This window comes from Haliaeetus leucocephalus, unplaced genomic scaffold, assembly GCF_000737465.1.
Source record: "Haliaeetus leucocephalus isolate CR32 unplaced genomic scaffold, Haliaeetus_leucocephalus-4.0 Scaffold184, whole genome shotgun sequence".
Taxonomy (NCBI): Eukaryota; Metazoa; Chordata; class Aves; order Accipitriformes; family Accipitridae; genus Haliaeetus; species Haliaeetus leucocephalus.
The window spans coordinates 10,789,346-10,815,970 of NW_010972620.1; the positions used below are offsets into that span (position 1 = coordinate 10,789,346).

At 54.4% G+C, this 26,625-nt stretch overlaps 1 protein-coding gene across 2 annotated transcripts; it reads left to right on the forward strand.

Annotated features, from left to right (window-relative positions):
* Positions 1–26,226, forward strand: PPRC1 (peroxisome proliferator-activated receptor gamma, coactivator-related 1). 2 transcript variants are annotated; one of them, XR_774205.1, is made up of 15 exons: positions 1–141; positions 271–426; positions 870–986; positions 1,366–4,129; positions 4,534–4,587; positions 4,995–5,055; positions 5,405–5,472; positions 5,636–6,434; positions 8,000–8,185; positions 8,362–8,425; positions 8,676–8,797; positions 8,944–9,095; positions 9,419–9,518; positions 11,820–11,963; positions 26,151–26,226. XR_774205.1 is itself a non-coding variant. In XM_010564854.1 (13 exons), the coding sequence occupies exons 1-13, from the start codon at positions 82–84 to the stop codon at positions 9,520–9,522; spliced, it is 4,707 nt and encodes a 1,568-aa protein (XP_010563156.1). In that variant the 5' UTR covers positions 1–81; the 3' UTR covers positions 9,523–9,759. The 2 variants fall into 2 exon arrangements, 1 of the variants encoding a protein (XP_010563156.1); XM_010564854.1 differs by lacking the exons at positions 11,820–11,963; positions 26,151–26,226 and having other exon boundaries at positions 9,419–9,759.
* The last annotated feature ends 399 nt before the right edge of the window (positions 26,227–26,625 follow it).

Consider the following 26,625-nt stretch of genomic DNA (forward strand, 5'->3'; position numbering starts at 1 on the left):
TTTTCCCTCGAGGAGGATGACCTGAACTTAACGTCGCTGGATGCAGAAACCATCTTGGAGGCTGAAGAGATCCTGGGGACAATGCAGAACTATCTTGACTCCTCTGTGATCTCCATCATCGAGGACCTCTCTCTGAGTGAGGTGGGAGCCCACACACATGGGCGTGGGAAGTGGTGGCCGGGCTGGCTCTGGCTGTGGCATGGGTGGGGATGGCGGCTGGGTCCCGTGGCTATGCCCCACCACCCTCTGAGACTGCCCCTGCCCTTGTAGCAGGGCAAGGTCTGCCTGGATGCACAGAATGAGCTGTCCCTGCTGACTGCCATCACTGAGATCCTGGACAGCACGGATGACGAGACCTTGTCCCCCTTTGACACCATCATGGATGCAGAGCTGCTGACCTCGCCTCGGGAGCGGGAGAATCCCTCAGTGAGTTGTGGGGCAGAGCCAGTCTGACCCCAAAATGGATGGGAAGATGCTCAGGCGGGGCTCTGCCAGGTCCTGGCACGAGGGTGCCCTGAGGTGGTAGGACCCTGGTTCCCAGTGCCCTGGGATGGTCCCTTTGACCAGCAACGTGAGAGAAGGGCTGAGCCAGCCCTGGACACCCCCGGGGCTCCAGTGTGGGCTTGGGGGGCCATGCCTTTTCCTTGAGTCTTGGTGTAGAGCCAGAGATGTGCCAGAAGCTCTGGGGAGCAGCATGTACCCCTCTGCTTGACCAGTCAGGGCTGCATGTGCTATGGGTGAGACAGGGTTGAGTTTGCTCCCAGGCTCTGCAGGGTGACATGCGTGGCCGCTGTGGGGCCGGGGGTGGCCTGTCCCCTCCAGCAGTGGAAACCTGCTGCTGCCTCATCCTCTGTCCATCTCCTCTCCAGTTTCAGAAGTTTCTCAGCTTATCCCGTCCGTCACTGGAGTGCGAGAGCTCTGCCCTGGAGCAGCCCAAGGCTCTCAGGCCTCTCAGCAGCAGCAGCAGCATCTCTGTGGTTGGGAAGGTGAGCAGCTGAGCAGGGGAAGCTGAAGGAGCGGTGTCGGGGTGGTGCTGGGGTAAGTGTTTCCCTGCTGCTGCCCCCTGGCCCCTGCCTTCCCGCCATCCTCTCCCAGAAGTGATGCTTTTGCAGGGCACCAGTGGCAGTGGGAGCAGGGCCTGCCCAAGCTGGTGGGCACTGTGGGTCTGGGGATGCTGTGGATGCCATCATAGGGGTGGCAAGTTTCCAGCTCTGTTGTGTCTTACTGGGAGGCTCAAACGTGCTCCAGCTTTTTGTCTGCCCAGGGGCTTTGCTGCAGACTGGCAGCAGACCCACAGCTGGCTGTGCCTGGGGGGGCTCCGATGAAAGCCCACAAGCTGACGCTTGCTCTGGTTCCCCTTCCCAGAACGACACAGACCTGGCTTGGGACTGTGCCGCTCATGGCCTCGAGGACCCGGTGCTGCCAAAGAAGCAAGTCTGCAGCACCCCGAGGGTGGAGAGGAAGGTGGGCCGGCACAGGGCCCGAGAGCAGTCCCTGCCGCAGCGCAGTGATGGGGAGGAAGAGGAGGAGGAGGCTGCCTTGAGCCCAGAGCTAGACAGCAGGACGGAGGCTGGGGAGTTTTGCCTGAGCGGGGCCAGGGCAGCGCTGGAGGAGCACGAAGACCCCTGCATCATCAACACGGGCGATGTGTCCCTGAGCGAGTTGGTGAAGTCCATGCACCCTTACTGCCTGCCCACCTTCACTGTGTGCCTGGACCCCGACACTGAGCCTGTGGCTAAGGAGCTCCTGAGCGGTCCTGTCTTGCTGGAAATTGTGCCTGGCGAGGGGGAGAGCGTGGAGATCCCTGTGGTCCTGCAGCCCTTGGCTCCCAGCTTCCCTGACCTGGAGCCCCAGCTCCTGGGAGCAGAGGAGGGTACTGGGGAGTCAGCCCCAGAGGATCGAGAGGAGCTGCCAGGAGCTCCAGCCCAGAAAAACGGGATGGAGGAGGAGGAGAAGGTGGAGAAACTGCCTAAGAAGGAGCCCTCCTGCACTACCCCGGAGAGCACGTCCCCAGCAGAGGTGGCAGCACCCAGCACCTGGAGCCCCGACAGCAGCTCCCGGCGCAGCACGGAGGCCCTGGCAGGCAGCAAACGAGAGGGCTCTGAGAAGGGACGTGGCCGTGAGAGAGCAAGGAAGAGTCGGAAAAAGAAAGCAGAGGAGGACCAAAGTGAGCGGGCCAGGCCAGGCCGGGACTGCGTGGCCCACCGGCTCCGCTCAGCTGGCTCTGGGCAGCCCCCGGGCCAGCCACCCACCAGCCGGCGGCGGGCAGCATGTCCCTCTGTCCAGGTCTCGGACTTCCTGGCGCGGCAGCTGGAGCAAGCCCGGAAGGAGGGGCAGATGGAGCTGCATGCCGAGCGGGTGCCGCGGCCCCGGGGCAGGCCCCGGAGCGTGACGGGGAACTCCCTGCTTGAGAAAGCGCAGCGGGAGCTGCAGAAGCAGCCGGCGCCAGAAACGGTGAACGCGGCCCCAGAAAAGGCTGAGACTGCGGTGCCTTTGGAGAAGACCTCAGCAAGCGTGGAGGAGCGGCCAGCAGCTGCGTGTCCTGGCCCAGTGGACCAGGCTGAGGGTGGGGGTGATGCACAGCCGGCCGCCAGACAGGGTGGCGGGGTCTCGGAGGCTGCGTCTCCACTCCCGGAGCGAGGCGTGGGGCTGGAGCCCCCTCAGATCCTGGCGGCGGCGGAGCCGAGCGAGGGCCTTCCCAGGGAAGCCAAGCCCAAGGCCCTGAGCCTGCGGGAATACCGCATCCGCATGCTCCACCGCCAGCCCAGCCCGGGTGGCAGGAAGGACAGTGAGAAGCAAGCGGCCAGCAAGTGGCCCAGCATCCCTGAGCCTCCGACAGAGCTAGCGGAGATCCCCTGCCTGGTGTCGCCCGTTCGCCCCACCACCGAGGCGGCCAACGCTCAGAAGAGCCCGGAGAAACCCACCAGCCCTGCTGCTGTCCCTTCTGCTGGCAAAGCTCCCGCCGCTCTGGCTTCAGCTCCAGCACCGGCCATGGCTCCACCACCCCCATCAACACCAATGCCTTTCGTCGCACCAAATGTGCCCCCGGCCACTGGGGTGGCCCCCGCCGGGATGCCACCAGCTTCTGCCGGTGCTTATGCCCTTTACCCACCAGTGCCTTCCTGGCCCTGCTTCAGCCCGCAGCCCATGGGCTGCCATGGTTTGCCCCCGCTGCCCAGTGCTGGCTCCCCCAGTACTTTTCACATGGTGCCTGGCCTCCCGCCTCCGGCCGTGGCCTGGCCCCCGCCGGCCGTGCCGCCCCCGCCTCCATTTGGGCCTGGCGGCCCCTATGCCCCGGTAGGGTGGGCACCGCCATCGTACTGGCCAGGAATCCCCATGCCGCCTCCGGTGCCTCCCCTGGCGTACGGGGACCCTGGAGCGGCACTGCAGGGTGCCGCTTCCTTCCCGGCCGGCGGCCACCCCAGCACGGCCCTCCTGCACGGGCAGCCTTCTGCTGCTCCTGCGCCCAGCTGCCCGGAGCCACCGGCCTTCCCCACCCAGCCGCCCGCTGCCCCGGCCAGCGAGATCGGGGCTGCAGGTGGCTCAGCCAGGCCAGCGACTGGCAGGGTGTCGGACCCCAGGAGGCAGGCACGGCTGGCGGGGGAGAGCTCTCTCCCCAAGGCCCCTCCGGCCCCAGCCCCTGTCCAGCCCCTGGCGGTCCCATCGGCTGCCGCTGCCCAGCCCAGCAGGGTCCCTCCTGCAGCGCCAGCCCAGCACACAGCAGCCCCCCAGGCTGCCCCCACCCAGACACCAGAGGAGCCCCAGGCTGCAACTCCTACCCAGCTCCCAAAGGCCCCCCCAGCTGCTACCCCTTGCCTTGTGGAGGTGTCTCCTGCCACTGGCCCTGTTGGGGAGTCCCCTGGCACCCACTCCACGGAAGACGCTGCAGGGCCGGGCAAGGGGGCAGCGGAGAAAGCCCTGCCGGAGCCCAAGGCAGCTGCTGGGCAGGAGCTGCCCAGCCAAAAGTCCACCTCCCAGGCTGCGGCACCACCACCAAAAGCAGGTCGAGAGAGCGGCCTGCCCACTAAGGCACCCACCGCACGGCCATGGAGGCACCAGCCGCTCCTCAGCCCGGCGCAGCCCAGTGACAGTAGCAAAGACATCGTGCAAGCCTTCATCAGTGAGATCGGTGAGTGGGAGGGCTGAGCGTCGCCAGGCTGTGTTGCCAGCTTGCAAGGCTGTGGTGCTGCCAGCAGCCCAGGTAGCGGGACCGGTTCCTGGCACTTCTGGGGGTGAGGGTGGCAAAGCTGCGCCTGTGGGCTTGCAGTCCCTTCCCAGCACTCTGCCAGGAGGTTGCCTCCAGTGCATGGTCTGTGCTGGCTGTGCCCAAACTGGCCCCTCCTGAGGCTGCAGAGCTGGGTGCTCCTGTCCCCACTGCGGGAGAGATGGAGCTGCTGCAGGCTCTGCTGCTGCTTCTCCTCCCCAGCGCTCGCCCTGTCACCTGGGGAGGCTGATGCAGGGGGAGGATGGGGCTGGGGTGCATCCCTGAAGGTTTTGACTGACCTGGCTTGCTGTGCTCTCTCCCTGGCCCAGGGATCGAAGCCACTGACCTGTCCAGCCTGCTAGAGCAGTTCGAGAAGTCTGAAGGTGCGGATGCAGCGTGCTGTCCCCCGCGGGGCTCCCTCCGTGCCACACCAGCCTCCCTGGGTTGCCTGTGCTCCCCGTGGTGGGGTGGGAGCTGGGGGGTCGGGATGCTGCTGCCTGCAGGCTGGTGTTACCCGGCCTGGGTGCCTTGTCCTGGGGGTGTCTCTGCCCCCATCTCCTCCTTGGCCTGTGAAAGTGGCCGGGGGTCCCCAGGGCAGCTGAGGGGGTGGTGAAGAGCCCGGGAAGGAAAGCGAATGTGCAGCTCCTCTGCTGGGAGCTGGGTTTGGGATGCTGTGAAACCTCTCCCTGGCTGTCCCGGGGGTAGTCTGTGTCCCCCCTGTACACAGGGTCTGTCCCTTGCCCTCCAGCCCCAGCCTCTCACCACCCTCACCCACCCACTCTCTTTTCAGCCAAGAAGGAGGAGACTCCCGTGCAACCCCCTGTGGACAGGCGGCCAGCGGGGAGCTCCGGGTGAGTACCAAGTCCTTTGCAGCTGGTGCCCCAGTGTGGAGCCTGGTAGAGGGCTGAGCCCAGCTCTCAGTCCTGGCAGGGTCTGAACTGCACTGGGGACTGTGTCCGCCGGCCCAGGAGGGGCTGAGCTCCTCACTGGACCAGGGGCCAGAGCTGGCACTGAGGGGGAAAAATTGGGGGAAGCAGCGGCGGGCATGACTGGGCTGTGCAAGTTCCATCCTTGCAGCTCTCTCAGACCCTCTGTCCCCCCAGCCCGGCTGGTAGGGCAGCTCGGGTGGGTACCCCAGGCGTGAGGACTGGGGCTGGGCTTTGGCTGCTGCATTTGACAAAGCTCCTTTCCCCTTCTCAGGCCTGAGACCCAGCAGGACAGGAAGCCCCCGGATGGCCTGCAGGCCTCTGAGCTGGCCAACGTGGCAGGTAATGCCTGGGGCGAGGTGGGGGAGCCCGCCGTGTCCTGGCAGGGGCTGTCGTGGGGCTGGGGGAGACCCTGGAGCTTGAGGGGAGCTGGGCTGGGAGGGAGCCCCAGCTGGGTGGGTTGCAGCAAGGGGCTGCTCTTGAAAGCCCTCCGGTGCTCTTGCAGGCCTCACCCCCCCAGCGACGCCCCCCCACCAGCTCTGGAAGCCATTGCCTGCTGTCTCGCTACTGGCCAAGGCCAAGTCACCAGGGTCCGCGCCCCAGGAAGGGCCCCAGAAGACAGCCAAGCTGATGAAAGCCAAGCCGCTGCCCCCAGGCAAGCTCCAGGGGAAGAGCCTGGCTCCGGCCCCCGCTGGCTCAGGCCCCAGCCACGTCTGCTCCGGAGACCACGACTACTGCATCCCGGGTGCAGCTCGGCCAGAGAGCAACAGCAGCACTGGCACGCAGCCCCCTGCCGAGGGTGGCTCCCGCTGGAATGTCAAACACCACCGGGACATCACTATCAAACCCATCTCCTCCTTAACCAAACGGACGCTGGACCAGGCCAAGCCCACCCCGCCAGCCCCCACCACCACCGTGGGGCCCAGCCAGGAGCCCCTGGGGACGGCCTGCCTAGCCCCCCTGGATTATCGGACTAGCGTCTCCAGCAAGGCCACCGCTGAGTGCAGCAGCCCCCCCACCTCGGTGCTCCTGTCTCCAGCTGCATCCCCCTGCCGGGACCAGGAGGTGCGGACTCCCAGTGCCCAGCCCAGCCGTGCTGCTGCCAAGAGGTCCCTGCGCTGCTATCGGAGACCCCGAGACTCGCCCAGCCCCTCTGCTGGCAGCTGGAGGGCTGGCCGGAGCCGTGCTAGCCGCTCTTTCAGCTCCAGTTCTGATGGAGCTAGCGAGTCCTCATCTTCATCTTCATCCTCATCCTCCCGATCGCGGTCACGGTCGTTCTCCCCACCACCCAAGCGGTGGCGAAGGTAAGCGGTGGAGCGTCTGTCTGCTTGCTCTTTGGGCAATTGTCTGGTGGCCAGCCTTTTGTGAGGGTGCCCAGACATCTCTTTATGGACCTACTTGATGGCTGTGTTTGATCTTTCTGTCCTTGTGGTCTTTCTGAAGTGGTGCCTGGCTCGCAGAGACTGGGGGAGCTGCTGCGACACCCTGCCAGTGGGTGTCTGGCTGAACCCCACATCTGGGCAGGTGTGCCTGCAAAACCACCACTGAGCTAGGCTTCCTTACTCCTCCTGGAACACCATGGTACGAGTCCTTGGGTGCACCTTGCCTTTTAGATGCTTTTTCTGGGGTGTTCTTGCAGGTGTTGGTGTTTGCGCTGTGGGGCTGGTGTAGCCCCAGGTGTAGAAATGAGAGGAGCCACAATGGAGCTCTCCAGGGAGCTGCTGGAGGCAAGCAGAGAAAAACCCATCTGGCTTGGCTGCCTCAGGGGCTCCCTGTGCTCCTTATGGAGGTGGCTGCATAGGAAAGTGGGGTGGCTTGGTCTTTGCGGAATGTGTTTCTTTTGGAGTCCTTGTATATCTGAGTGATGCACAGCCTGTCCCAGCTGCAGTGGGAGGCACTGGAGCTGGCGAGGGATCCCTTGTCTGCCCTTCCCTGAGTGTTCAGCCAGTTCTGGAGACATCCCAGATCACTGGGTGAGAAGGGCTTGTCCAACCAAGGCCCCTCCATCGGTGGCCAAAAGGTGGAGGCTGGAGCTGAAAACGGCACATATATAGTGCCATGTCCCAGGGATGTGCAGCCCAGGGACTTGTCCTGTCTGGCTTGGCTTTCCAGCAAATGCAGCTGGCCCTGTGCTGGGAAGTGTCCCCACGGACTGTGCCATCCTGACCTGCCGTCCTCCAGGAGAATATGTGGCAGTACCAGGCAGCACACCATGCTTGGGGCCTGTGTTTGCCTATGATGGGGACCACCTGTGGGCAGCATGTTTAGTGAGGAACGCTGCTGCTGTCTGGAGGCAGCACAGCTTGATCCCGGAGGGGTTTCAGTCCAGCTGCCCTCAAGCTTTGCCTGGCCCTGCCAGAGAAGCTCTTGTTGGCAGGAGGCTGTGGGCACAGAAGCCCAGCCCTCTGCCAGTGCATGCCATGGCCCTCAGCATGATCGGAGGCATGGGTGGTCTCCATTCGCATGGCTGTTGAGTGCAACGTGGATGTGATGGCTCCGTCGTCATCCTGTGCACCGTGTGGGGCTCAGCGCTGCAGCCCCGGCCCCTTCTGGGCCCTTGCCCGGTCGCAGCCATATTCTGCATGGTTCTGCCATGACTATTTCTTGCTCTTCAGAGGCTGTGCCTCTTCAGAGGCTCCCTTTTCACTGCAGTGTTTGGAGCCAAGTGGGGCAACATCTCTGTAATGTCATTACTGTCCCAGCAAACTTGGGCAGAGGTTTCCATAGCCCAGCTCAGTCTGGGGATGGGTCCTGTCCGAGTCGGGTGCTGGGGACCTTGGGGAGGATGGAGGTCTTTTTCTTCTCTGGAGCCTCGTGGTGCTGGGCATGGGGAGAGCTCGGCACTGAGCTGTGTCTATCCTTCCCCCAGGTACCGTTCAAGATGTTCCCACAGCTCCTCTTCCCGCTCCAGCTGTGGGTCATGTGGCAGGTCCCGGGACAGGTCCTCATCCTCATCATCAACATCCTCCTACTCATCCAGGTCCACATCCTGCAGCCAGTCTCGCTCTCGCTCCCGCTCCCCCTCACCCTGCAGGAGGAGTAACAGGCGGAGAAGGTGAGCGTAGCCGCCCTGCAGGGGTGTGAGCTTCCCCCAACCCATCTCTCAGCCTCCCGTGTCCCACCTGGGCAGGGGTGGACCCCCTCCTTCAGTATCTCCCTTGTGTCCAGAATCACTCTCTTCTGGCACCCCCACGACCCTGTAGCTCACATGTCTGGTTTCTGCCTTGCCAGATACAGTTACGATGCACAGGACCACTACCAAAGGCAGAGGATCCTCCAGAAGGAACGTGCAATAGTGAGTGCGGGAGGGCTGGGAAGTGAGGGCTGGAGATTTGGGGACCCCCAGCCCCTCCATCACTTCAGAAAGCTGTGGGGTTGCAGCCTTGCAGGCAGAATTGCTAGGACGCTCTGGCCAGGGCATGGTGTGATGGGTGGCGATGCAGGGAGGGTGCTCTGCGTGAGAGGTCCTGCTCACTGGGAGGGCTCGGGGACGCCAAGTCCCCCCCCCATTCCCATCTCATGGGACGGTGCATCCCTCCTCGCAGGAGGAGCGACGAGTTGTGTTTATTGGCAAGATCCCCAGCAGGATGACGCGGTCAGAGCTGCGACACCGCTTCTCTGTGTTCGGGGACATTGAGGAGTGCACCCTACACTTCCGCTCCGACGGGTGAGAGCTGTGGGGACGTGGGGCAGCCCTTTCCCAGGAATGGCTCCTCTTGGCCCTTTTCCCATTCGTCAAGGGGATGGCACAGACCAAGGGGGAACAAACATACTGCATTGCTGCTGATCTCCTTCCTTCTTCTTCGGCTCCAGGGACAACTATGGCTTTGTCACCTATCGCTATGCCGAGGAAGCCTTTGCCGCCATCGAGAGCGGGCACAAGCTGCGGCGCCCGGATGAGCAGCCCTTCGACCTGTGCTTCGGTGGCCGCCGGCAATTCTGCAGGAGGAACTATGCCGACTTGGGTGAGTTGCTCAGCCCCCAAGTTGGGGGGTGGCACCCTGTGTCCTCTCTCCTTCCCAGCTGTGTAGGAGTCCCCATCCTTGGGGTCAGTCAGGCTTGGCTGGCCAGAGCCATGTGCAGGGATAATCCTGCCCCGAGGGGAGGTTGGACGGGGTCTCCCCAGCCCTCTAGCACTGTGATGGAGACCAGGTCCAGTCCTCCATCAGCCCAACTCTGGGTCTAGAGGTTGGCACGTGAAGTGAGACGGGAAGGAGTTGCTGTGGGGATGGCTGGAACTGTGCCAGCGTCTCCATGGCTCAAGGCAGCCTCTCCCCATGTTTTCCAGACTCAAACAGGGAGGATTTTGACCCGGCCCCCGTCAAGAGCAAGTTTGACTCCCTGGACTTCGACACGCTGCTGCGGCAGGCACAGCGCAGCCTGCAGAGGTAGCGGCAGGCGAGGCGGAGCGCCCGCCCCAACTTTTATACTCAAATACAAAAGACAAAAAAAGTATGGAGAGAGAGAGAGAGAGATGGGGTTTTTAAGAAAAAGAAAAAGGAAAAAAAGAAATTTGTTTTATAACCAATATTTAAGGAGGACGGGTCATTTGCCTTTGACCGGAGGGGCCCTGGCGAGTGGCAGCCCCAGGCTTGCCCCAGCCATGTAATAAATGTGGATGCCCAAACAGCAGTGCCGCCTCGTCTCCTCCTTCACGTGGGCCATTTCCAGGCGTGGGCTCGGGCTGTGCCCCCTCAGGACCCCGGGGCCTCTGTGCTAGGGTCTGGCCCCATGAGAAGTAGCACAGGTCAGGGACTGGGTGCAGGAGTGGGGTGTCTGGGGAAAGTGAGGCAGGACTGGGGTCACCAAGCCGCTCTGAGGGCTCTGTGGCAGCTCCCAAATGGCCTCGCACGGGGTGAATGCCTCTCTGAGGACAGGCAGCGCAGACCCCTCCGACTGCCTCTTGGGCTCTGCTGGAGTGAGGACTCAGCACCCCAGCCCTGAGGCACCCGGCTGGGTTTTGAAGCCACCTGCACCTCCCGTGATGGCCACGGAGGGGCAGTGCAAGATCCTCCTCCACTGCCGCTCCCTGCTGTGGGATGGGGTACAAGGGGCTCAAGCCCTTGGCAGGAGCACGGGCAGGGGTCTGCCCGCTCTGAGGGCAGCATGTGCAACTATGATGTCTGCCTGTCCCCTTCGAGCCCGCTCGTTGGTTTTGCTCCAGCTCGCCAGGAGAGGGGTGTCTGACATCTCATCTCTGGGTGTCCCCTGAGGGAGGGGTGTTGGTGTGATTGCAGAGAGGTTACAGGCATCCACAGTGGGCAGCACAGGATGGTGCTTGGTGGAGGAAGGATGGACAGTGACAGGGAGGGAGGGGATGCAGATGCCTGTCCAGGCCCCACCACTGTGTTTCAGGTCACAGAGGAGAAGGGTGATCCCAGGCAGCCTCCAAGGGAGCGTGCTTGGGCCCGCTGCTGAGCATCTTCCCTGCACCTCATCCTGAGCCAGCAGTACTGGGGCCCTGCACCCTGCTCTTGTGCTGGCAGCCAGAGAAGAGCCCTGCCTTGGGCTGCTCCTGGGCTGGGACAAGCCCGGGGATCCCCAGCACCAGAGTGGGGCTGAGCTGGCAGTGCTGGCTGGGAACCCTGAGATGGCATCGAGCACGCTGGCTTCAGGACTGGGACAGGCTTGGGCAGGGTGCAGTGGTGCCTGGTTGGGCCCTCTCCCTGCACATCCCGGGGTGGGAGATCCTGCAGCCGCCTGGCTGGGCTCTGCGGAGCTAGGAGAGCGTGGGGGGAAGGGACGGGCAGGGAATGGACCCCCCCCAGGGCTTCTTGCAGTGCCTGGAATGGGAGAGGGCTGGTCAAAGTCCCCCCAGACCCCTTGCTTGATGGAGGCAGCGCCCACTCCTCTAGTAGGAGAGCAGGGAGGGGAATAGCAGCAATAAACCCAGGGTGGGGCATCCAGCAGCTGTGACACTGGGTGTGGGGGGGGTTCGGCCAAGCTGATGCTGCCACTTGGATCACACTCAGGCCTCTGAGGCCCTTTGGGGGTGTGCCTGGGATGTGCTGCATGGCGATCTTGTGGTCTGGTATTAGCATAGTGGCTGGAGCCCACTTGTGCCCTCTCTGCTCCCCTGGATGGAGAAGGATGCTCCTGGCTGTGTGCTGAGTGACTTGTGCCACTGTAGCTCGGCCCAGGGAGGCCTCCACAATACCCCAGGTATGTGGGGTGCGGTGAGGCTGCCAGCGGGGTGAGCCCAGGGGCAAGCTCCCACCCTGTCCTCTCCTGCCTGGCCCTGGATTTTGCATGAGGGAGGGTCCAAGGAGGTGGCTGCAGGCAAAGGTGTGAGCGGGCTGGGGGCAAGGCAAGTGGGGGGCTGTTAATTGGTAATGCAGCTCTTCCCAGAGATGTTGGCTTGGTGGGAGGGGGTGAAAGCCAGGGTCTGGCAGGGACTCGGGGAGGATGTGACTGTCCCTTTTTGGGAGTCCATGCAGACCCCTTTTGCTGCAGCACACATGCAGCCCCTCTCCTGCCCAGGGCAGGTAGGCCAGTCGTGGTGCTGACAAGCATCTCCCTGGTCTCTTAGCTGCCACAGCAGCACTGAGGGCGTGTGGATCCAAACAAGAGTGTTGCAGGGAGAGTGCCTGTCAACCACCTGCAAACAGACCCGCAAGCTGTAGGCTGAGTCAGGTCTGAGGAAGGGCTTGTGTGCTGGTTTCTCCCAACTGCTTTAGGTGGTCTGAAAGTTTCTTCACAGCCTTGCCTTGAATCTCTGCTGCAGCTGTGGAGGCAGGCAGGAGCTGGGAGTGTCATGGGGAAGCCGGAGCTGGGCATGGGGGATGTCCCCATGCAGAATGACGCCTGGGGATGTGCTACCTCCTGGACCTGAGGTGGGTGCATTTGGGCAGCCCTGTGAGCACGGCATCACCCCAAATGCATATGCTGCTGGCCGCAGCATGAACAAGGCTGCATTCCTGGGGCTGGGCTGCACATGGTCCCCTCTCCTCGTTCCTGCGGGTGAGGAGAGGCAGGGGGTGTGAAAGCGTTTGTGTTGCCAAAAGAATTAACACCCTGCTGTTGTGCCCTATAAATCTTTCAAGTGTTAGACGCTGGCTTTATCCCCCTGTGTTACAGTTTAATGGTTTCCGTTAGCAATAACCTGGCCCTGTGTTCTGGGGTTATTGATTTAAGGTCTATTGTGGAGGGGGTGAGAGTTGCAGAAAGGTGTTTTCATGCTGCCCAGCTGGCGGCAAAGGCGCCATTGCAAAGAGGATGCAGGAGAGTGGGAAGCGATGCACAGCCAGCTCTCTGGAAGGGTGGGTGCTGGTGGGAGCTGTCTGGAGAGGATCAGGTGACAGCGGCAAGGAGCAGCACTTGGAGTATGTCCCTCGCTCAGCCCTGCAGCCAGCAGGCACAGGTGTAGCCACAGAGGTGACTGCAGCTGTGGTGGTAGCAAGGCAGCACAGATGCATCCCCTGAGCTCTAACACACACAGGACATGCCTGCCTTTGGCTTTTGTTGGAGTTGTTGCGTGCATGGACAGCCCCTGGCTGGACAGCAGGCGGCTCTGTGTGCCTCCCCGGTGCCAGATGGACCACGCTGCTGCGCTGCAGACAGCTCGGTTTGGGAGTTTGGACCTGGAGCTCCCAAGGCAGAGCCATGCCTTGGCTCTCCTCTGTGCACACCAATAGGTAAATCCTGCTGGTGGCCGCATCGCTGGTGCAAAATAGTCTCCCTCAACTCAGGTGCCCTTCAGAAGAGGCTGGGGTGCAGCTCATGCACAGCCTTTGTCCCACTGGCATCAGTGGTACCTGTGGGGGTTTCCCCTGCCAGAGGCATGCCAGAGGTGAGGGACAGAGCTAGGGCTTTGTAGGGACACCAGCTCCACTTCACCCAAGGCACACAGTGCATGTAGAACAGCCAACCTTCCTCCTACAAGTCTCAGCATCCTTTGGCATCCTTCTCTGCCTGTGTGAGTGGCTCTGTCTTGAGCTGCAGCAGCCCATGGCTGGGGACTACACAGGGGGTGTTTTCTGAGAGGTCACTAAGTGGAGCTGGGATTTTCACTCTATTTCTCTTCAATGCACTCTCAACTTTTCTCCTTCTGTTCCTGCTGCAGACTCCACTCTCTTGCGGTTGTCCCTAACCCTCCCTGCACCAGGCCCTGTCGTCTGCACCCTTCTGCTGGAACAAACTTCAAAGGGACTGATGCTGATTTCACACCTTCCTCTTCCCTTTCCCTTCTCATTCCCTCTTGCATTAGTATGTCCTGAATGTGATCTCGAAGCTAGAAGGGCATTCAGAGTAGTCTTTCATTGTGGGTAAAACCTGGAAGATGAGGGGCCTGTGCTCAGTGCATCAGTGGTTTGGACCCCATGTGCAAAAGGCAGTGGGGCAGCAAGAGAGTCTGACAGCAGCACTCTTTGCACACCTCTGCCTGGGGCTGGAGGCTGCACAGCCCTTGTCCCCATTGCTTTGCAGAGCTCAACGTTTCCCCAGCAACAGCAGCCCCTTATCCTCAGGAAGGGTTATTCTGGGACCTTGGAGTTGGATGTTGCCAGGTGCTGAGCACCCACGTTGCTGTGAGCTGGGTGTGCTTTTCCATACTTAGGAAGTTCACACTTAAGATCCAACTTAAGATGTTCAGCATGCTCATCCTGAAAGCTGACAGGGATGCCCATGGGAAGAGGTGCCAGGCATAAACCTGGGTATGCGATGCTCCTCGCTGTTTGCACCCATTCCCTTTCTTAGGACCACCAGTCCTTGAGATTCAGACTGACTCTGCACATTCAAGAGCTCAGAGGTCCTGACCCAAAGCAGAGGCTGCTGCTGTGTCATGTCTGTGCCTCCTCAGCCTGGACTCCCTGTACTAGGAGCCTCACAGGGGTACCCAGCTTCAGGGTACCTCCAGAGAAGGGCCATGGGAGTTTGGTGCTGGGATCACTGGAAACGTGGGCTCAGAGGAGCCTCTGAGAGCTGGAAGAGACACTCATGCCCCTACAGCACACAGATCCTGCAAGTTTGGGGTTTCCTCACTCTCACACCTTCTCTGCTCTGTTACACATCCCTTGTCCCAAATCCCTGCCTGCCTGCAAGCAAGCCCTGGAGGCCAGCCAGTGGTTGTGCGTGCTTTAAATCTGTGCTTGTACAGCTGAAAGCCTGGGTTAATTCCCATGTTCCCTCTTACAGCTGCTTTTGCAGTTATCATGTGTACTTGTGTTCACATTGGGGCAGTTCTCCAGGGTCACCCCATAGTCAAGTGTCCTGCAGTTGTGAGTAAAGATGCAATGAATGTACTGCCAGTGCCTCTACACTGGACACCTGCTCCACTCAGCCCACAAACCAGGCGCTGCAAATGCTTCCTGACTTCTCTCAGCAAAAAAGCTGCAGCTGTAACATGCCACACGAAGCAAGCAGGGAGATTAAGGGACCATCAGGTCTGCAGCCTGGTGATGGCAGAGAATTTGTGAAAAAAATTATGTAGGATCTAGAAAATAGATGTGAACTTGGAAAAGTAAAAAAAAAAAAAATCCAAAGCAAAACAACAAAAAAAAAAACCCAAACCACACAAAAAATGTAACCACAATTTTTCTATCAATCCAGGAAAATTCCCTTCTGACCCTAATCTGGCAATAGCATTAAACCTAATGTGTGAGCAGACCTCTTGGACTGTAATGCTGGGAGCACCAATGCATGAGGCCCAGAGCTTGCCTTTAGTGCTCTGGAAGAAGGAAAACCATAGTACCTTTAGAAGCAAATTAAGGGGGAAGTTGTTTATTCTTCATCTTCACAGTGACCAGCAGTAACCCGGAAGCCTGGGGTTGAAGCAGCACCTCCTCCAGACAACCTTAGTGCTGCTGACTCCTTGGCCAGCCAGGAGCTGTGTCCCAGGCTGAAATGCCCATCTCCAGGGTTCCTCAATTTAGAAGTTTATGGAGGGAGTTCTATCAAACTGTAGGTTAAAATGATCTGGGTTTCTCTGCCCCATTACCCTTCTTGGAAGGCTGGTCCAGAACTTCGCTCCTGGCAGGGCTAGAAACTCTCCAGTTCACCATCTAAACTTATTCATTATTTTGTGCCATTATTGTATGACTTAAAGATTTTCTTAACATTTTCTTATTTACAATTTTCTTTCAGTGGTTCTTCAGAAATACGTTTGTCCCCTGTCAGCCTCTATCTGGCCAGAACAAGCCAAACTCTTCTTGTAGATCTTCCTCAGGTGGTGCTTGTTTGTCTCAGTATCCAAATAGTTTTTCTCTGTGCAGTGGAAATTTATCCTTCCTGGATGCAGAGCTACAAGGATATTCTGGAAGAAGTCTCACAATGCCTTGCGCAATGGCAATTATATTTCTGCCTCTGCTAAAAATAACTTGTCTGATGCATCCTAGCATCATGCCATTCCTTTTTCACAGAAGCATCACGCTGCTGCTTCACATTCATCCTTCAGTGCAGTAAGGTCTTTCTATTCCTTTGGTGCCTCCATTTCACCAGTTTATAGTAAATGTCCTTACTGCTGGTCCCCAAGTATTTAAGTTTTCCCTTTCTGCTGTTAAATTTCACCTTACTTCCCCCATCCCTTCACAAGGTCAAGGTCCCCTTCTTCTTCCTTTATGAGGAACTATGTCTCTCAGCACTTGCAATCCCTCCCAACCCTGTGCTGTCTCTGCATTTTGGGAGCTTGTACTTGGCTCTTCTGAAATTACCAATGGATTTACTAACCTGAATTTATTCCCAAGATATGTGGTTAATATCCTTCCTGCAGCCTGGTCATGCTTGGTTTTGATGCAGCTTGGGCAGTCTCTCCCATATCTCCTTACCAACCTTGGGACTCATCTTCACCTTTAGCAGCAGTTTCTCCTGCTTCATAGTGCATCATCCTTAACTCTGAATTGAGTGCCCTAGTCTTAAGAAACTGGCAGCCTCATCTAAGTATAATTTCTGTTGCCTTCCTCCTGTTTCACTAGGTATCTCATGGCTCCCTGTGTTCCCCTAATCACCTTTACTGAAACGGAGTAAAACCCACTCTTGGGTTTTGACCACAGCTGGCTCATGCCTCCTCTTCCTCCACTCCGCACCTTGCAGGATCTGCCTACATTGGGTGTCTGCTCCTTCCTGCAGGTCTGTTGCCCGACTGATAGAGCAACCTCACCATTCACTAAAACCATGTCTGAAATAATGTTGTGTTTTACATTACAATGAATCGATAAGGAAATTTGCTTTCTGTCTTGTGAGAAGATACCTGAGCCCTGCTATTCTGGCACTGTTTATTGCCTGGCATTCACTGGTAAATTAAAGGCTCCTATAGTTACAATTTCTACTCTGTATTCTTGTAGCCTTAGAGACAGCACAGTTTATACTCAAGGCTGCATCTGGTGCATCTGTAGCCAACCCCCAAGAATACCTGTGCAGGGCCCTTTTTACCACCCTTTCTCACACCTCCTCAGGACATATCTTATCCATGTCATCCCCTTTTACATCCTTACAATGACCTGTTTTACTAGCAGTGCCTCACAACTTCCTACTCTCCTCCTACTGACCAGGTGCACCCAGCCAGCTTCCACACGTGCTTATCTCTGCGGCTTCATTCCAGGCAGCACACTCTTCCTCCGCCACATGTCCCAGCATGCGCTGGTGTGCACCATCCTCTGGCTTGTCATACTGCCAGTATGCCAAGATTCTGGATTGCCTGATGTGACCACAGCAGATAGCAGAACTTGGGGAGAAGTCTACGAAATCAGTGGCCACAGGCTGTCACAAAATCTTAGAAGAACTTGTACGGGGAATGGATGAGGGAGATAAAGGACGTGGTGTTTCTAGTTTAACCTCAGGAGATTCAGGTTAGGTGACAACTGAGCCTTAGGAGACAATGCTACTAGGACAAATGGATTTAACACTTCCCGGCTTAATTCAAGGGAGACCCACAAGTCCATGTGAAAATGCTAAGCAAGGTAAATTGAGTGTGGCTAGAAGGCTTAGTCAGTGGGTGAGTTACAAGGTTGTGAAATTGTGTACAATATCAATATTGCATACAAGCTCTGTTCCCAGGTGAACTGGTGAGTATTGGAAACTGCATCTTTAAATAGCTTATTTTTAGAGTCAGGAAGTATGTAGACAAGCAGCAGAAAATACACTTTCTCTGTTACCTAGAGACAGTTGGAACTTGTCCCTAGATAAAGAAGCTCTCTTTCAAGTACCTGGGGGCAAAGGGATTCCCGAATACCACTTGTTTGCTAAAGCAATGCTGCACAGGCTTAGAAAACGAAGTTTAACAGCTCTAGCCATGCAACCCAGGAGTGGACATGCTGGACAGCGTCATTCAAATGGCCTGATAAGGATAACAAGCAGGATGTCTATAGTCCATCAAAGGTCTCGTGAAGTGCACATGGGACATTTACAGTGTTGTGCAATGAAGATGTGCAGACTGGGCAATATCTGTGTATCAGAACTTCCAAGACCTGGGGTTGCACTTAACATGGAGGCAAAGTACTTAATTGGTTAAAAAAAATGCACATTAAGCGTATAACAGAAGATCATAACCTTTGGGGAAACACATGGTACAATGCATGAGGAACTAGTTCAGACTATGCTTGGGCTTTTATAGGCTTTGAAGCCTGGCTACTGGACAGTTAGACCCCGCTCTGGTCCATTTTCACCCACGGACAAGAGTGAGTGCTACCTACAATCTCGTGTGAGTGAAGAGAGCTGCAGGATGTATGTGGTCATGAATTGTAGCTGCCACTGGAGGAAAATGAGTTAAGTCAGGGTCCTCCAGATGCTGGTGGAGGCAGACCCCAGAGAAGGCAATGCTATTAATGGCCTGGATAAAAGGAATAGGTCAGAGCCTGACAGGATCTCTGGAGTGCCAATAGCAACCAGGGAGAGAGGTGACAGCAGCCTACAGTACTTACTGCGATGGACAGCTGTTCTCCTAATCCCCATCTCTATCAACATCTCTAAACATCTCCATGCAAGAGCAAGGTTAGTGAAGCAGTAACCCCTCCCAGAACCACAAGCTGGCCTCAATTTTGTCTTTGTTGCCTCTCTCTCATGGTGCTTTGACTCGTGGCTAATTAGTTCCTCAGACCTCAGTGCTTCCCATATGACTATTCACTTCAGAGTCATCCATTAACAAAATGTCTGTAAGTTAACAGGGACTGAAATCTGGTTTGAAACCATCAGTCACCACCTTATTATTTCAGCAGTATTTTCTTCAGCCTGCTGGAAGGCACATAATGGAGTGAGGCAATTACAAGGCTGGACCCAAACTTCAGTAGAAATAATACATATACCCATTCCTGTTAAACTGCAGCTGCCTGGGAGGCGGTGCAGGATACTCAATATCTAGCAACAAAATGTTTGGATGTGCACAACTGTGTTTGGTGACAGTAGCCTGTAGTCAAGGTCATTTTTCTTGACTGTTCTTCCCTTAATTCTTGCTGTTGGGCCCCTGAGTCTACGTAGGCTTCCTCCTACTGTGTAAAACATGTTTTTATTAGTAATCTTCATATTTTTAGCAAGCTGCTGTTCAAAAACTATTTTGGCTGGCCTAAATGTGTTAGGTTGTTTTGTTTGGGTTTTGTTTTGTTTTGTTTTTTTTAATTTAACTTGGCAGAATTTGGGATTTTCTGTATTTCTTCTTTGGTCATAACTTATACTTTTTGAAGGATGTCTTTTTACTTCTAAATGTCTTCTTTGCTCAGCTGTTTAACCGTGCCAGACCTGGGGATTTTGTTGTTGTTGTCGTTAGCATATTTTGAGTAATGGCATACTTAAAGCTTTAAATACAGGGTCTCAATGCCCTTGCGAGCATTTTGTCCTTTCATCAGCTACTTTAAAATTCTTCTTAATAACTCTCCTGACTTTTATACTTACTCCCTTTTGAAGGAGAATATACTCATCTCTCTTAAGTTACATCACACTGCAGTGTACTTTTGTTGCTTTTTTCTCTCCGGCAGTAATATTGGATTTGAGCACATTGTGTTAGTTATGACAAAATGACTGTTCAGTATTACATTTCAAACTCCCTCCTATGTACTACTCATGACTAAATCAAGAGTTCGTCCTCCACTTGGCTCCTCTGAGTGGCCATTCTAAGAACTATGCATTTATCAGGGCTAAAAATACAGTCTTTGCATCATTCTTTGACATGGTATCTACCCGGTCTATATGGGGGTAATTAATATCTCCCATTATCATTATGTTTTCTCCCCGGACAACCTCTTAAAGTCCTCCAGCTGTTTTTCATTCCACTATCCTAATCAGGTGGTCAATAGTATACACAGTATTACTTAAGACGCGTGTCAATACATAATGGTTCTCTGGTAGTTTAAACAACATCCCAGGCTTTTTTTTCTTCTTTCTTTTTTCCTCTCCCCCCCGCCTCTGGAACCTGGACAAATACTGTGCCAGTAGCCTGAATAATTTTCTGCGGCTTCACATCTCGAGCTGCTGCTCTGGCAATCATCTTCCTACTGAAATGAGACAAGATCTTACACTGGCTTGGGTTTTTTGTTGTTGTTGCCTTTTTAAAATAAAATTCACATGTTTAATGTCTAGCTCTGGGCTTTGCTCCATGAAAACGTCTTCCTTCACCAGCTCCTTTCTCAGTTTGCTGAATGTACATTTGCAACTGAAAAGAAAACTTTTATCACCTTGGAGAAGGGCAGAGAGATTTTCTAGCTGCATGTGCTCCCCTTATCTTCTGTAATGGCAAGAAACATGTTATGGTCATTGCTGGTTAAGGTCAGCTTATATAAAGACATTCAGCTTTTTATACCCATACTGGAGTTCTTGCCAGGGTGATGGGTATGGTAATCATTCCCCAGTTTCCTCAGTCTCTACACATGGCACTACATTTGCCACTTTTCACTTTTTGATTACCGAGGCCAGCTTAAGCAGAAGGTTGTACACTGCATCAAATAATTCAGCGGTTTCACATCTGAAAGTTCTTGGGCAAGTGCTATCACAATTAGTCGTTTGTCACTGAGCCTCCAGCACCTCCCTCACACCTTCGCAGTGACCACAAACACATTTAACATTGAGCATAGTTTTGAACGTGGCTGTGAGTGCAGGACACCAATGTCTGAAGCCAGTCTTGAATGCTGCCTTTGTTGTTGTAGTCGATGAGGTTTGGGGATCTTTCGTGAGCAACTTTAAGTTCTCAAACTCTTTGCATCCTTCATTTTGGGGACACTGCACCTGTCAGGTTGCTGGTGTGGAAAGCTTGTAAGGTGCAACTGCCTGTTCCCCTTGCTTCTCTCCTAGGATGCACCAAGCCTTCCTCTGAGCTACCCACATGCTTCATTGACCTAACATTTTGTTGTTTCCTGTTTCTGTAGCATTTATGGTTTTGGCCAAGCTCCTTAATGAACTGACACCCACAAGACCATGTTGTCTGCTAATTACCTTGCTAAGAGCTTTGGAACTATACTGACATTGCCACCATTCTTGCAAATTTGACTGAATCAGACAAAGGTTGATTAAGTTCCTGCAAATTTCCTGACAGTCAGCAATGGCACAGGTGAAAGATAGCTGACCCTCTCCCCTCCAATCAGGGGAAAAGCAGAACCCAGTGGTTATCTGTTCCTTTAGCAGCAGAATGGCTCATCCATCACGCATGTGTATGACCAGCTGTGCTGCCTCATGTGAATGTAAGCGTCATGCAGAGGAGATATGCTTAGTACATGCAAGGGACAGTGGCACTGGAGCAAAGCGCGCAGAACTGAACCAAGTCTGCTTTTCTTTGGATCATGGTGGGTATCAGATTCAGCCCTAGCAACAGCCTGAGGAAAAGGTATCTTGCAATCCCATACTTTGCTTTGCTTTGCTAAGGGCAGTTGCAAAACCCTGTGGACACGTCCAGGGTGGCAAAATATTCGGTGTTGTATTCGTCAGCAACTCTCATCTTGAGGGTTTTTTAATGTATGTATTTGGATTTGGAGGTTATCTGTGTGTAAATGAAGGGTTTCTTTGTTTTTAAACCCATCCTGAGACTTTTGAGGGTATAGCATTATATACATTTAGCATCTGATAAAGACAAAAAAACTATCTCAAGTTGTACCTGCTGGGGACAGCTCGGCTCTTCCAGCTCTATCCTGGTTTCAGATGAATGTTTCCTCATCCCCTTGAAACAGTTAAAGTTGACCTAGTGTTCTCCTTGCTGCATGCACCCTTCCTTTTATTACAAAGGTGATCTTTTCTAGTCCATTTATTCAACCCTCCAGCTTTCCTGTTCCTTTAATGGGGATAAACCCCCTGCTGTAAACCCCAGATTATTCCTGTCCACCTTCCAAATCTATTGCTTTCTATTTACGTTAATAGTACAACTACTGACAACACATTGTCCTGTGCACTGAAATCCATCCTAAACTTAATGAATAACTCACTTTCAGGCTGATAGTCTGTCCATCTCTAGTGAAGCTGCTACTGCACGTGACAAAACCCTCTGAAAAAGGGATCTAATTGCTGTTCTTTCCATCCATCCTGCATGCGCTCCATGGTGGTTTGCAGACTGCTGCCCAGCAGTGTCAATCACAATGTTTCCCTTCCCACTATCTGTGGATCATGGCATGCGTCGCTCTGTGCTGTTCTCGACTGCCTCTCGTCTCATCTCTTGCAGGATGTACAGTTGTATCTATCGCGTCAAAACATGGCCCACAAGCTTTGCTTGGATGGAGTGACTTTTGGGAGTGACTTTTGCTGCACAGCAAATGCTGGATGCCTTGTCAAAGGTTAATTTTGTGTCTCTTCCCATTGACTGGGGTAGACTTTCCAGACTGCAGTGTTGTCTCCTTGGCCTGTGATCAGTCATGGTCTCCTCTGTGATTTCACTTTCTTTTTCTTAATTCCAGGCAACCCCCCCCTCCCCCCACCAAAACCTACCATGTTAGGTTTTATTTCAGCGTAGGATAGAATATACACATTTGTGTGGGCTCCTCCCTGCAATGGGCCTGGGACAAGCATTCAGTCTTGGCTTGCATTATTCTAACTGTAATCCAAAATTTGCTGCAGGGAACAATCCTGTCCTGGCGAGAAAACTGAGAAGATAATATCTCTCTCTCATTAATATAAATCATTTAACAAAGGCAATATATTGGAATTAAGCCACATTCCTCAGAAGAAGGCATGTTTCTCCTTAACGTTCAGTGAGGTCTCATTTGTTGCTCTACTTGACGGGACGTAATCTGCTTTTGGTTCTGCTTGTCTGAGGGCTCCCCAGAGGACTGGGTCACTTGCTTCTTCATCCAAAAGTTCACAGCGTATAGATAGAAGCAGAGTTTCTGTGATATGGTCAATATACTTTGCTGATGACTGGCAGAGGGTTACAAAATTGAATTTGTGCCTTTTTTCTCACTTGTCTTTGTTCATACTTGTGATTCAATGCTGCCTTCCTGAGACTGCGGTACCTCACATTTCCACGGGGCAGATTTCCTTTCCATTTTTCCCACACCATCTCTCCACAGCAGGAGCTCTGCCTAATCGGGGTTCTCCCTCGAGCATGTGAGGTGCTACCCTAGGGAGGAGTCCCAACCTCCTTGTCTGGTACCCACAACAAGGGCTGACTGAACCCGTGGAACCTGCAACATGTCCATGTGCTCTTTTGTACACTGTCTCTGAGGAGACCCATCACTGACCTGTAGGTTTGCATGCACTTGGCAGTGTGCTGCTGCCTGTAGCAGATCTACAGAAAAGTGTTTTGCTGGCATATCCACTTAAGAGAATAGTCCAAGGCTGCCTGTGCAAGTCTCACTTCACTGCAGCTGGCCCATTTCATTCAGACATCTGCTGTGTTGATGGAGAAGGTGCCACTTTCAGAATGGGATTGCTGCAAGCACCAGCCATGCAGGAGCCAGTCTCTTGCAAATCAGCAATTTACAGCCCATCCCCTTCTCCCACTTCTGTGTATTCATACTGCAGGACCAGAGAGGCAGGCAGTTTATGGGGCTCGGTGGTAAATCATGCTTCCACTGAATCCCATAAAGGTCATGCATTTGGATGGGGCCGTTTTTTATTCCTGCTACTTCCCTGCCTCTGGCATCTCTGGGGCTGTAATGATACTGGGTGTGGTGCAAGACCAGGTGAGAAGACAGGTTTCTGCTCTAATACCTTTCTGAGTATTTTCTGTTCTATGGCAAAACGGATGTTGGAGAGACTTGCTGTAGAATCTGCCTTAAAAGTCTTACCTCTGAGATGCCAGGCCCTGCTTGGTGTTAAGTGAAATTGTCTGCAGCTCATTAACATCAAAGCATTTTCTCCACTGGTCTGGGCAGCTCAGTAGTAACCAGCAGATGAACCAGAGAACAGCTATGCTCTCCACTAAGCTTTGCCTGCAAACAATTAACATCAAAGGGGAGCCACTGTGAAACAGGGGAAAAACAACGCTCCACTTGCAGCAAGTCTCATGGCTGGTGGGGAAGTGGGGGGGGAGGCTGAAGCTCTGTCCCAGCTAGAGAGTTCGCGCTGAGACATTTGGAGGAGTGAGCAGAGGAATGGCTGCTGGGGCCTGCTGATGATGTTGGCCAAGAAAATGGTGGATCCACTTTGGTTTAGACAAAATTGTCTGATGGTGTTGGTGGCAGCATGGTGCAAGCTCTGGTGTATCAGACCTGGTCCAGCCTAATTCTAGGATCAAGTCAGATCTGCTGTCGCCTTGGTATGTGTGTGATTGCTCACTTAGCTGTCACTCTTGATGGGCCCCCTGAGGCCAGTCCCACTGTTCTTTGCACCCTTCTTCTCCATCCCTCTGAACACAAAATTTTTGGCTAGCAATTCCAGATGTTGCTGCCCTTTTTTAAAATAGACCTTGACACTCTGTTTGCCTTTCCCCACAGGAGGCCTATGGAATTAAGTAATTTTTTAGATTACAGGACTGTTCCCTTCCTCTAGCTCTCAAGCACTTTCTCCTCTTTTATGTACTGGATCCTCAGTTTCATGCTTTCCTCTTCCTCTCTGCTTTAGCGGTGGGTAAGAAATCCAAATTGTTGGTATTTATCACGCTAACAGTCTGTGATTGGCCCTGGGGGGGCAGCAGGGTTTGGAAAATGAATTAATTCTCATACATGTCCCAGTCAGAGATCAGAAGCTTTTTGGTAGGTGCTGCACCACCACAGAGTAGAAATGTGGGGCTGCCTCAAAGAGTTTGCTATCCAAACATCAGTCTAGGAAGAGAGGATTGAAAAAAAAAGAGAACAACAAAACTGGAACTCTCTATTAATAAGTGCTGGGGGTCAAGATTAAAGATAGTATAACCACAGCAAGATGTGCCAGCCAGCACATGTGCCAGCCAGCGCATGCTTCCTTCCTGCTAGCTCTGCTGTGCGAGTGCTAGCCTCCAGCTACAGGGCAGATGATAGACCTGCAGGACACAACCAGAACAGTTCAAGCCACTGAGGGTCCTAAGTCAAAGTTACAACTTTGTGACCTTCAGGCAAGAAAGTTCTCCAGAGGGTGGGCGCACTTTGTGGGAAAGCATACCTAATTCTGTGCATGCTTGCTCAAGAAAAGTATGTTCAAAACCGATCAGGCGCACCGAAGGACAGCTAATACCATCTGGGCAATAGTCAAACTGCCACAGAAGGAACTACAGAAATATATCTTGTCCACCCTAGAAAAATGAGGGCCACGTGGAGGCTGTGCACGTAAGTGTGTTAGGGGAAGGCTGGGGAGAAAAGGTGCTTAAAAGAGCACTTCAGCACCGCCTGCGGGTAAGTAGATTGGGGAACACGGGCTACTGGTATGTTAGGAGCTGGTCTGCAGCCACTAAGGAAGGGAAATTTGGGGGAAGCCTCCTGAAAGTAGTTAGCGGTAGCAAGAAACCAAACTTGCTCTCAAATGGAGATTGATAAAATTAAGACCGGCATCATATGACCCAGTTGCCTGTCACAGCAGGGACGCAAACTGAGAGCAGAAGAAAGAAGGAGATAGGAACAGCTTGATGGCCAATAGCCATGCTGAGAGCAAGCTCATCACCACCAAGTTTATTTTGTGGGCATCGGAGCAAGAGAAGAATCTTGCAAGGAAGAATTTGCAGGAGGGCTCTCATGAAGACCACAGTGGGCAGGTACTAGTCCTGGTGTATCTGGACAACTGATAAGATGCAAGGTCAGCAACCATTAGCCTCTCTAGCAGCTTGTCCACCTGCTGCTCTAGCTACCATCCAGACTGCAGACAGAAGTTCCCTGCTGGAGTCTAGAGCATTCATGTTGCAATCCTTTTGTTTAGATCAACTACCTCCCAGGGAAGAAGAACTTCTGTGGTTAGTACAGCACCTAACAGACTTTTGAATTGGGTCTAGCAAGAGGCATGTCTGAACTTTGAGTGGAAGGAAGTTTCCCCACTGCCAGCACAAGGACGCTGCAAATGAAGACACGTAGACTCCAATGGCTCATTGCACTGAAAAAGGGGTGGAACGAAGACCAGGATTATCACCAACAACTGGAGTGAGGTGCAGCTAAGGGGATCATTCCAGAGCAGAGGTGCCCAAAGAGCTTTACCACAGTTTGTAGCAGAGAAATTCTCCACAGGTCATGCCTTCCTTCTTTGCAACACTAATGGCTTTCAAACCAGGACTGGGATTCCCTGGTCACAAAACCTGTCTGCTCTGCTCATGAAAACAAGCTTCACGTTGCCCTCTTCACAAGGAAGCTGCATCTTGAATCGGGCTTTTGCCTCTTGCTACTCTGATTGCTGTCTGGTCTGGGAAGTTCCACCTCCTACAGTTAGAAACCACCCTCTGACTTTCTCCATGAGGCTATTAAGAGCCAATCAATAATCTGTCCTTATGCTACCATTGGGCTTCAGATAGCTCTGTCCCTTCCTTGGAATTTACACCCTTTCCCCACTGGACCTTCCCCAGTACACTGGCAGAGCAATCACACTTCAGTTTTGCTTCCTTTTGCTGGACTAGCCAAACTGAGTTGTCCCGATCTCCTTTTGTAGGACAGGCTCATGGCTCTCCTGCCTGCATGTACCAAAAGCCTGCTCTGTGCCTCTTGGATTTCCCTTTGAATAGGACAACTGGCTTACTGCAGCTGCGACTGCACCTGAACAGCAGCTTAAACACTCCTCTATCTCCACAGGAAATATCTTATCTGGGACATCCTACTACCACGTCTGGATACAGCCAGCTTTGACGTCTCCGCCTTCCAAACTCCCTAATTGTGCGTGGCTTGGCAAGGTGAGGGTAATGGCTCCGGTGGTTAGGGTGGGGGGATAAAGGCCATGACTCCTGGGCTTCGTCTCCGGCAGGGTTTGGGGTAAGACATTTCAGTTTCCCGAGCTCTTCCCCTGAGCTTGCAGAAAGCTGGTGCTGATCTTTTCCTCCTGCACAAGGCACCAGGCGGTAGCACGCCTTCCCTTGCCTATCAATGCGCTCACCGCTTGCCATCAAAAGTGGTGTTATTGCATCATCAACCCCCTTACAACATCTGAGCTCATGCTGGAGGGAGGTCTTTGTTCTTGCGGTGTAAGGCTGAAGAGTAAATGGATGCCGCTACAACAGAGGGGGTGGTTGTGTCAGGGAGCTGTCACGGCGGGATCGGTATCAGGAGGCCT

What these genes read in the sequence shown, in the direction of transcription:
- PPRC1 (XM_010564854.1), top strand. Translation starts at nt 82, where the DNA reads ATGCAGAACTATCTTGACTCCTCTGTGATCTCCATCATCGAGGACCTC. An exon ending in AGCCTTCATCAGTGAGATCG is followed by an intron (nt 4,130 to 4,533) that starts GTGAGTGGGAGG and finishes TCCCTGGCCCAG; the next exon opens with GGATCGAAGCCACTGACCTG. An exon ending in TGAGCTGGCCAACGTGGCAG is followed by an intron (nt 5,473 to 5,635) that starts GTAATGCCTGGG and finishes GTGCTCTTGCAG; the next exon opens with GCCTCACCCCCCCAGCGACG.